This window comes from Verruconis gallopava (assembly GCF_000836295.1).
Source record: "Verruconis gallopava strain CBS 43764 unplaced genomic scaffold supercont1.71, whole genome shotgun sequence".
NCBI lineage: Eukaryota > Fungi > Ascomycota > Dothideomycetes > Venturiales > Sympoventuriaceae > Verruconis > Verruconis gallopava.
The window spans coordinates 56,320-66,633 of NW_015622207.1; the positions used below are offsets into that span (position 1 = coordinate 56,320).

At 50.1% G+C, this 10,314-nt stretch overlaps 3 protein-coding genes across 3 annotated transcripts; 1 reads left to right on the plus strand and 2 right to left on the minus strand.

The window, feature by feature from the left end:
* Positions 1–4,802: 4,802 nt before the first annotated feature.
* Positions 4,803–5,684, minus strand: PV09_09477 (uncharacterized protein). The gene is made up of 2 exons (XM_016363538.1): positions 5,310–5,684; positions 4,803–5,263 (listed from the first exon to the last, which is right to left on the minus strand). The coding sequence occupies exons 1-2, from the start codon at positions 5,576–5,578 to the stop codon at positions 5,164–5,166; spliced, it is 369 nt and encodes a 122-aa protein (XP_016208650.1). The 5' UTR covers positions 5,579–5,684; the 3' UTR covers positions 4,803–5,163.
* An 812-nt stretch (positions 5,685–6,496) lies between these two features.
* Positions 6,497–10,313, minus strand: PV09_09478 (uncharacterized protein). Its single transcript, XM_016363539.1, has one exon. It carries the CDS (start codon positions 9,550–9,552, stop codon positions 8,623–8,625), a length of 930 nt encoding a protein of 309 aa, XP_016208651.1. The 5' UTR covers positions 9,553–10,313; the 3' UTR covers positions 6,497–8,622.
* Positions 7,920–8,624, plus strand: PV09_09479 (uncharacterized protein). Its single transcript, XM_016363540.1, has 2 exons — positions 7,920–8,273; positions 8,326–8,624. Exons 1-2 carry the CDS (start codon positions 8,196–8,198, stop codon positions 8,569–8,571), a joined length of 324 nt encoding a protein of 107 aa, XP_016208652.1. The 5' UTR covers positions 7,920–8,195; the 3' UTR covers positions 8,572–8,624.
* Position 10,314: the final 1 nt, after the last annotated feature.

The window sequence follows — 10,314 nt, forward strand, 5'->3', positions numbered from 1 at the left end:
TGATCATGTTGATCATGGAATGATCAGAATGATCAACTTGCATTAGTGGGAAGATATCATTGGTTGATGAAGCATGAACAAATCAGATCTATTGAGTGATCATACTGATCATGGAATGATCAGAATGATCACCCTCCACTCACTTCTATAAAAAAGGGAGGATTTCTCCTCCTTACCCAAGAACTGTAGTTTAACTGTCTAGTATATCTAGTAGTTAGTTCGAACATTCTCTCATACTTGAAGCTCATACTACTCTAAGTCATAAAACTTGGACTAACTTATTCCTCTTCCTTTCTGAATAAGTCCCAGTCCCATATTGTTCCCTTTGCTCTAGGAAGCCAACCCCTTCCGAAGTGGCTTACATTAGTGAAGCTAGTCGGTATTGGGAAAGTGTTCCTAACACAGGATACCAGGACGCGACCTGCTGGGGGTGCCACCAAGGCCCGCAAATTGTTATGCACGTCCTGCTGCAGTGCAAGTCGCTTAAGGATAAGAGGAAACGGTATTTCGAAGGGCAACCGGGAAGGAATAACCTTAGGGCCATCCTGAGCAGGCGCAGTTTAGCTATTGAAGCTATCGGACTTATGGAACATGCCCTTAGGGCAGAAGGTGAACAGAGAGGTGTAACAGACAATGCGGAGCATTGAGGGGATTGAGGTACGCAGGATGCAATACAGAGGCCTCAAGCCTCCAGGAGCCGAATACTAGAGCAAGTATTAGTAGATTAGCCAGCATGATACAGGCGGCGACAACCGATGAGGAGCGTAAGGGTCGGCTGGTCTTGTTTCCACAATAAGGCGAAGTGGGGCGTGTTGGGCCTAGCCCAATGCGTGTCGGCCGATTACCAAGCGTCACGTGGTCCAAAATCCACCAACTTCTCAACAAGTGCTGGTAGACTGAGGCCACATTATCCTCCGCCGGGCATAGCTACGCGACAAAAGAAGTGGCTGAAACCGTGTAATTTAATCAATCAATCAATCAACGCGTGGACGACTTGATCTCCTCGCGCTACGTCTTGTATCTAGTCTCGATCCTTACTACGTTAATACATTCGTTATTCGAGCCGCTCGAGCATCCCTGCTGAGTCAGATCGCAGGTGATCCCTCACATACCGAACGGTATGGTACGCTATATACTGCTACCGTGGGGCACCCTACCCAGGGGGGAGTCCTGGTCAAACAGACTGCCAGAGTATGCTACCCAACAAGCAAAGCACCTTTAAGCGGCACAGCGATTCATAGCGCGATTCATACATAGCACGTCCAGCCGCACTGTTGAGCTAGACTCAGTAAAATTGATAATCTTCACAGCCCTCAACTTCGTGACGAAGGTACAGCAGGCCCCAGATCTTATCCATGTCCATAATGCAGTCTGTGCTATCCAAGCGCAGCTCTAAATAGGGATAGAAGACATAGCGAGAGAGCTAGCAGTGATAAAAGAGGGAATACGCAACCTTACTACAAAAGCCTAAAAGACAGCAATCATCAGTGAAGAGGCAAAAGCAGCGGCCCTTGAGGCAACGGTGATTAGCAGGACCACGGTGGACATCGCGAAGGACATTAAGAACAAAGGAATATGACCCTAGGAGGGGACACCTATGAACTACGCTGCGGCGGCGGCGGCCAGAGGCGCTTATTGCGTACAGACGCATGAGCAAAGGATGCCTCCCACCACGCCGACCCAGCGGGAGATCATAGTAAACATCAGGGACAGCCACATGATCGAATGCTTACGAGCAATGAACCCGCAGACTCTTAAAACACATGTTAACTAAGCGATTATCTAAAGCAAGAATGAATATATCACTGGTATCACTATAATGTCAGCCAACCAATTAATGAGCGGAGACCTCAGTATCCGAACAACAACAGGCAAGGAGACACATGTTGGAAGGTATCATCCATCATGACTGGTGGAGAAGACCTACTACAGACTAACATGTGTCCACATGCAACGGGCCAACCCATGCAAAGGGCCGAATTAAACTCCGAAACACCTTCTGGACCTACTTTGCCGGATATGTCGAGAGGTTCTTGGTCGATATATACTCTACAGAGCTTCCTCTTTCCAAATCATCGATTTGTGACAAAATCGATGGCATGATGGCGTGCCTGCCGATCGATTCGATGGCGCCATTCGCTTCCGCTCTTGCAGCTTACCCCTGCAATTCTGGTTGTTTGGCAACTAATCAGCGGGGAAAAAAAGTCAGATGCAGAATATCTCCTACTCGATCGTAGCTGCAAATTTTGACCTGGGGAACTCCTCAGATAATTGTGCTTAACAAGGGTGCGGAGTTTAGACGTAGAGCACGACCGAATCGTAGTGTGCGCTATTTATGCAGCCCTCGATAGCTAAGCAGGTATTGTAATGATGGTTGCATGACATAATAGAAGACTAGTCCTTGTTAGTCGATAGAACGGTGGGGCTCAGCGTTACGTTCTGGAAGGTTCCAGTGCGCTGACAGCGTGTGTCGCTGCTGCCTGGAGCTTTCCTATCAGCTAGCACTCTCCCCTTCTTGTCCTCTTTCTCCTTGACCACCGTAGCCAACAGTATCGATGGATCGAGCCAGTCAAGTTCTGGCACAAGGATCTACTGATTCGTTGCGTAAACAAGCCCTTGACAATGACGTTTGTCGCACCACCCTCCAGTATCGTGCTCGCGGCCGACCCCCTAGAGAAGAGACAGACCTGACCAAGCGGTATCTCTATCCTTGGGAAGAGAAGGCCCTCGTTAGGTCCTTAGCACTCCAAGATACACTTGGACGATCTGTGCCAGTCAAATATATATGCTCAATCACCTTTAGTCTCGCTTGTAAGCGCAATCCAGACGACAGACCAAGTAAACCTCCGAATAAAAACTGGCCACAGTTCTTATATAAATGCAATCCAGAACATGCCGCCAGTCGACGGCAACCGCTTGATTGGAAAAGATTCAACATCTATAATAAAGTGGTACACTGGTTCGAGGTCATTGGGGAAGTGCTGCAAAGACCAGATATACACCCATGCAATGTATACAACATAGACGAGACTGGAACCCTGCTCTCATTGCCAAAAAGCGCCAAGGTCATTGTCAGCAAGAACAACAAGAAAGGTAGCAGAGGAGCCCACGTTAATCGCAGCAATGTTACAGCTATCAACTATATAAGTGCTGATGGTAGGTATTTGAATCCAATGATAATCTGGCCTGCAGCGACTCATCAAGCGAATTGGACAACGAATGAAACCCCAGGATGGTATTTTGCAACTTCTGAAAAAGGTTCCACTGATTCGTACATCAGTTTACAGTGGCTCAAGCTCATCTTTAACCCCAAAACTAAGGCAATTGCTGGCCAGAACCCAAGGATACTTGTAAACGATGGCTTTGGGACGCATAAGACACTCGAAGTGCTAAAGTTTTGTTTCGCAAATAACATTATTCTCTGCCGGCTGCCATCCTACACCTCGCATAAGCTCCAGCCCTGCGATGTCTCAGTCTTCAGCCCTCTCAAAACTGCGTATCGAGATGAAGTTGAGCGACTGGACCATGGCGGCGTGGGGACGATCGGCAAGGAGCACTTCACATACATGTATAGCCCAGCGAGGAAGAAGGTGTTTACAGCTCGAAATATACGATCTGGATGGTCCGGAGCTGGTTTGTATCCCTTCAACCCAAGCAAAGTGCTCAATGAAATACCGAAGCCTGACCCTCAACTAACGATTCCGGGCAACGAGGTTGAAATAGAAGCTTGTTCGCACGACCAGGTTCTGCAAACACCTGCAACGCCAGTATCAGCAGAATCACTCGCATCCCTGTTAAATTTGATGAAACAGATCCCTGATAACGAATCAAATAGACAGTTCAGGCAAAAACTTCATCAGAAACACATTAATGCCACCCAGCTGTGCTTTGCGGAGCGTGCCCTGTTACAGACGCAAAATGAGTTCTTAACGGAAATCAACAACGAAGGCAAAGTCACGCCGATCGACCAAATCGAACGTCCTGGGCAAAGGGAAAGCCAGAATCATGCTTTGGGATGATCTTGAAGCAGCAAGGGCAGAACTAGCTGCAAAAGAGAAGGAAAAAGAAGAGAAAAAGGCTAGGAAAGCAGCGAAGAAAGCTGAGAAGGAAGCGAAGGATGCTGAGAGGGCAGTTAAAAAAACTGCTGGCAAGAATGCACAAGCGCGGAAGCGCAAAACGAGCCCAGCAGTGGCAGATGCTCCTGAATCAAACAGCAAGTCACGACGACTCGGCGAGTCATCGGGTTCGTGGGAGTTTCAGACGGCATGGGTCGGCCCGGAGCAATGCATCGCGCCAGTCGCGTGGATGATCTGATATGGTCATAGAATGGACCACATGACATGGCGTACTCCGTAGAGCGGATGAAATTCGTTGCACAAGGGTATCTACTTGGCATATTGTGAATTCATGAAGAACCATTAGAATGAAATTGCGATCAAGTCATTTGCCTGCTTGATTTGCGCTCCTTGCCACCAATTGATCCATATTCTCCACAACTCTGACAGTTTCGCAATGGTGACCTCGTTCCTAATCGAGGAGACGATTGTGGTATCGGAGTCGGGCGCGACGATTGCCGCTGCCGCCGTCGCTGTTGCCGCTATGGCTATACAAGTGGAGGGGCCTGTTGTGGCGGCAACTGTACCGTTGGCGGCCGCAACCATCATGTGGCACCCGGGACATTCAGCAGCGGAACGTGGAAGGCACATTCATGTGAGTCAGATCCGAGCACGAAGAAGAACGTCCTCGCTAGAGAAGTTGACGAATGAGGGTTGTACACGTGGTCCGGGCAGAGGGTCCATCGATCTGGCGATTCGTGAATCACGTGCTTGGATTCATCCATAACTTAAGTTAGTATTAAGTACAACCAGCTTTGTCCCGTAATTACTGTTAATCCCTAAACATTCAGCGCATCTACCCTGATCTCGCACTCGGTCTTGCTTCCGAGCAGCATGTGCACAATTGCTTGTAAAACGTACGCCTCCTGCTCCCGTGTTCCGAAACATATGAACCGTAGAGAAATCAATTATTGCTCCAACGCACCTCAAAACGGAGTCGTACCATGCCGGTCATCAACCGGATTTCAGAGAGATCTCCCACTGGACCTTGATGCCCAAGATACGAACGTGGCTGGGGACTGCCCTATATGCAAAGGGTATACGCCGTCTAATTCTTCCGACTGACAGACTTGTTCGTTCCCCATCCGATCTCCACAGATCGTGGTTGAGCCTGCTTACGAGCAGCCTCTCCAAGGTCTCGAAACGTACTATGATCAATTAGCTAATAAAATTTAAGGGATATTGTTGATGTACAATGAGCTCGGTTTAGAAACTTTGAATACTTGAAGGTCCAAGGTGCTGGGATCGACGTTTGGAAATTCTTTGCAATGAACGTCGAGGACGAGAAACAGGTTGGAAGGGGAACGTTCATCAAAGATAAAGTGTACGAAGAGATCACTTAATGACGTGAGTTCTTCATAAGATCCAAAATCCTGCGAATCGAAAAATTCTTTCATGACAGCTTGATCGTCTGTGACATACTGCTCACGACACTTGAGAACGACACGTTTCGGCTGAGGCATCCCAAGAGGTACTTGCGGCGGAAAAGTCAAAACACAATGAATGAGAGGTGAGTGGAGCAGGATGGAAGAGCCCAATGCAAAGCACTGGCGGAGGATGTATGTGAAGTCAAGACCAGCGGAATCAAGGGGGCGAGCCACAGTCCTGCCAAATTTAGAAGTCAGAGGCTGGTACGGAATGTAATCTTACTAGCACATGATTGGCTGTTGATGCGGGGTTTGCTGACGGCTGACCGAGTTGATTTTTTCCTTCTTTAGGAAGTACTATTCAACGTGGCGTCATTGCATGAAACGATCTGCACCAACCCCCATAAGGCTGAATGTTGCTTTTCAGCCTGATGAAGAGGTACTAAGGTTGATAGTTTATCGTTTGAGGTCATTAAATTTAGGACAGATCCGATGTTGTGGTGGTGAAACAGGTGCTTGATAATTGGCCTTCCAACAAGCTGTTCGTAACGTGCGTGTGGCAACAGTAAGCTGATGGTAACTTTTGTGTCTAGCGATGTGTAAGGGCACTAAGGTAGCTAAAGTCTCTGCTTCAATCAGGAAAACACGCATAAGGACTGAAATAGAATTTTTAGAATGCTTTCAGGACCAAGTACCAAGGTTTATGGCCCGTTGCATGGGTTGGCCCGTTAGTGTACCATAGATAAGATGTCTTTATATTTACATCCTGTAGCAACTTCAATTCTAAAACAATATAATTCACTTTTACAAAACAGTTTCCAACAACACAACTCCTGCGGTAATTCACAGACGACTGGGTAGCACAAGTTGGTAGCGAGTCCTCAGTCAGGAACCCAACTCACAGCGTCTTAGTACATGGCATGTCACGAACGGCGTGACAGCAGCGTGGCGCGGGCGCCACGGGGAGTAAAAGCACACATAGCTATCGCACGACTACTTATATATTCGAGACTGGTGCGAACGGGTTGAAACCCCAACGGTAAGAGGATGAGACGCCTACGCGGCCCCTGCGCACCTGTGTATTTAAGGCAGCTCGAGGACATACGTTCGAGAGCTAGCGGATATTCTTGAATCCTACAATCTATCTCACACTCCTATCACCAATTCCTTACACGGGGTCTTCCCCATGACACGTGATAGGCACCATTCTGTTGCCTTACCAGACCGGATGTTGGCCAACATTAGCCAACATAACTCGATGTTAGCCAATATAACTTAATATTGGCTAATATAGCTCAGCTAATATATATCTGATGTCGGTGGACTGAGCCTGAATTAGGCAAGGTAGACAAGCCTTACCCTTTCCCTCTGTGTATTTAAGCATGAGTCACTCTTAGATACTCTCTCTCTTGTGCAACGTCTTGACCTTGGTTGTAAGGGGTGGATGTAAGCGTGATATCAAGATGGAGAGCAATAGGCTTGGATTCGTGTCAAGACTGACGACTAAGGAAGCGAACTAAAAGGAACGCTGTGCGTAGCTTAAATACTACAGTCCCAAAGAGCATGTGACTCGTGGCCTAAGCGCAGCTGCCCCGTGCGCCAGTTCCCTCTCTGTTCCTCACAACTCTTCCCCCCCTTCCATAGTCTGGTCTCCAGACTCGCTAAGAGGTTGTCAGTCTCACGGCGCGTTTTCGCGGTGGGTGCGTTTTGTCTATGGTCATCGTCGTTTGTTGTTGTTGGGGTGTGTGTCGGCACCGCGTTGTGTGCGTTGTCGTGCCTGTCACCGTCGCGTAGCAACAGTGTTATGGTTTTGATGCTCAGTGACAATATAAATCTTGCGCGTCCCCAAGTTCTTCCTCAACCATACACACACACACACTCACGACACCCGCGCCTTTGACACCATACGTATCATCACCAGCATTCAGCTTTATGGCTCCGTCAACTCCCCGTGCGTCGGGGGCGAGGCGGGAGCCGTCCACGCCTCGCTCTTCAGGTGCGAGACGCGCGCGTTCTCCCCGTCCTCGTTCCCTGGCGCCCCCTTCACCAACACCCGCACCGTCTTCGTCAACATCACGGCGCGGTGAGGCCATCTCCGGACATAGGCGTACTTCCCGCCCGCGCTCTCCTACTCCTCGGTCTCCGACCCCGATACCGTCCTCGCCGGTGCCCGAGCGCGACAAGACAAGTTCCAGGCGCCGGCGCCGTGGCAGCGATGCCTCTGCGTCCGAGCCCCCCAGTCGCCGTCGCCGGGTTGCCTTCGAAGTGACGGTGCCTTCATCTTCTCGAAGTAGGGATAATACCCTATCTCCTCCAGGGGAGACCGTGGAGGCGGAGGCAGGCACCTATGTCTGCCTCCGGTGCAGTAAGGATGTCGACCTCGTTCTGCTGTGCGATATGCCCGCGTTTCAGAAGTGTGCTGGATGTTCGCGCCAGCATCATGAGTGCGAGGAGGTTTGTGCCCTGATGTTTTGGTTGCGTCTTGCTTGGTTCTTCTCACCAATTATAGGTCCCTCCTCAGTTCGCGCTTTGTCTGGCCCGCCTCGTCGAGCTCGCTAGGGCTCTCAAGGACTACGAGTCGGGTATCACATCAACCGTTGAGGTCGATCGAGCGGAGTGCGTGCGTTTGTTCGCGCGCTATAAAACGGCGGTTGAAGCGTTTGTCACTCGCGACAACCGGTTGGGCGGGCATCGCCGCCCCACTTTAGAGGTCATGTTTCGCGAGCTCCTAGAGCAGATGCGACAACTCATCCGAGGGGTGAACACCCTCGCCAGCATCTCGCCCTCCTCCGTATGATCTTCCTCTGTTTTCACGTTGGTTGTTTTTTCTGACCTTTGTGTAGACTGCTGCGTCTCAGGCGCGTTCTGGGCGCGTCTCACAGATTCCTCCCGAGCTCGTTTTTTCCTTGCGACACCAGGGTCGCCGGGCGTTCCGCCCAAATCCCTCTCTCGACCCTGCTCCCCCTTCTCGTCGACGGCGCCATGCCGGCGACTCCTCTGCTACGGCGTCGTCGTCTTCTCGGGGCGGTGGTTCCGCTGCCACCCGTGAGGGTTCCTTTGTGGAGCTCTCATCCGATTACTCCGAATAAGGGGCTCGTCCCCTGCGTTTTGCTTCTTGTAATATATTTAGCATAGCTTACTTAATGTATGGTATCTTCATTCGTTGCTCTTCGCGTGCGTCTTCTCTTCGCTCGGTTATCAAACTCGTCACGCATCTCTTGGGCATTGTCTAGGTTTTCCCTCGGCAACCATTGGTTGTACTCTGTAGGGTAACCTTTCCATTTGACGAGATACCACATGCCATTCTTATGCTTTTTCTTGTCGAGGATTTCTTCGACTTCCCATTCCTCCTCATCATCAATGATTTCTGGGAGGGGCAGTTGGTTCGCCGTGTTCTCGCCTCCCTCCCGCTGGTGGTACTTTTCCAACAGTGAAACATGGAATGTATTCCACACCTTCCATGAGGCTGGTAATTGCAGTCGGTAAGCTTGCGTTCCGACAGGTTCGAGGATTCGGAATGGTCCAACAAAGCGCGGTGCAAGCTTTTTGCTTGGTTGTTTTAACCGCAAGTGCTTTGTTGACAGGAGGACAAGATCATTTGTTTTGAATGCCATTGGCTCGTGTCTGCGGTTATAGTATTTTGCTTGCTCTTTGCTTGCGTTGGCAAGGTATTCTTCAAGCTTCTTGCGTACGTCATGGAGTTGCTTCACTCGCTCATTGACGTCTGGCACTTTGCTCTGGGTTTCAATATCATAATAAATTTCTGGGTGGAACCCGTACAACGCAAAGAACGGGGTTGTGCCAGTTGATGCATTAACACTGTTGTTATATGCAAATTCGGCAATTGGCAGTAATTTCGCCCAGGTCTTCTGATACTGCCCGCAGTAGGCACGCAGGTATTCTTGGATTGTCTGGTTTTGCCGCTCCGTCTGTCCATCGGTTTGCGGATGGAATGCGGTTCCCATGCGTTTGCGTATGTGCAGCATGTAGCACAGTTCAGACCAAAATTCACTAGTGAACTTCGGGTCACGATCAGAGACAATGCCTTTTGGTAGGCCGAAGATTTTCATGACCCATCTTTGTATATCTGTCCACAATCACGAGGATAGCATCATATACGCGCCCGTCGCGTTTGGACGGCGGGATGCCACTCATGAAATCCATCGTGATTTCTTTCCATGGACGTTCCGGCACAGGCAACGCCTGCAATTCACCATACGGGCGGTGTCTCTTCACCTTCACCCGTTGGCATACGTCGCATGTTCGCACGTATTCTTGTACGTCTTGGCGCATTGATGGCCAGTGGTACTTTCTACTCAGGAGCTCAACCGTTTTGGCTGCTCCAAAGTGTCCTGCATGGGGGTCATCATGGTACCTCCTCATGAGCTCAAACTTTACTGCCGGGTCGTCCGGTACGTAGGCTCGACCTCGGAACAGTAGGACGTCCTGACGGTTTATTGACCAGTCACCCGCCCTCTTCCCGACCTTCCCTTGTAATGCGTCACGCTTGCTTTTGGTGAATTCGCATTGGGCCTGTAGTTCACGAAGAATATCGGGGATCTCCTTTTCCATGTAGGCTGCTTCACCTTCCATGGCTCTCACAACGACACAGCGTGGGTAGGCGCTTTTCCCTACTTGCCACGTTGTTCGTTGCCCACGATGCCCGCACTCTTCCCGCGTCCGGGATGCGCGAAGACCGCGTAAGGCCGCAGTCATAGCATCGCCACAGGGGCTCGCCTCCCTGCACTCTGGACTAGTCCCTGGCTGTTGCCCTGTGTGCCCGATCGCTTTTGATCTGTTTTTAAGCACCAGGGTTGCGCTCACAGCACTTT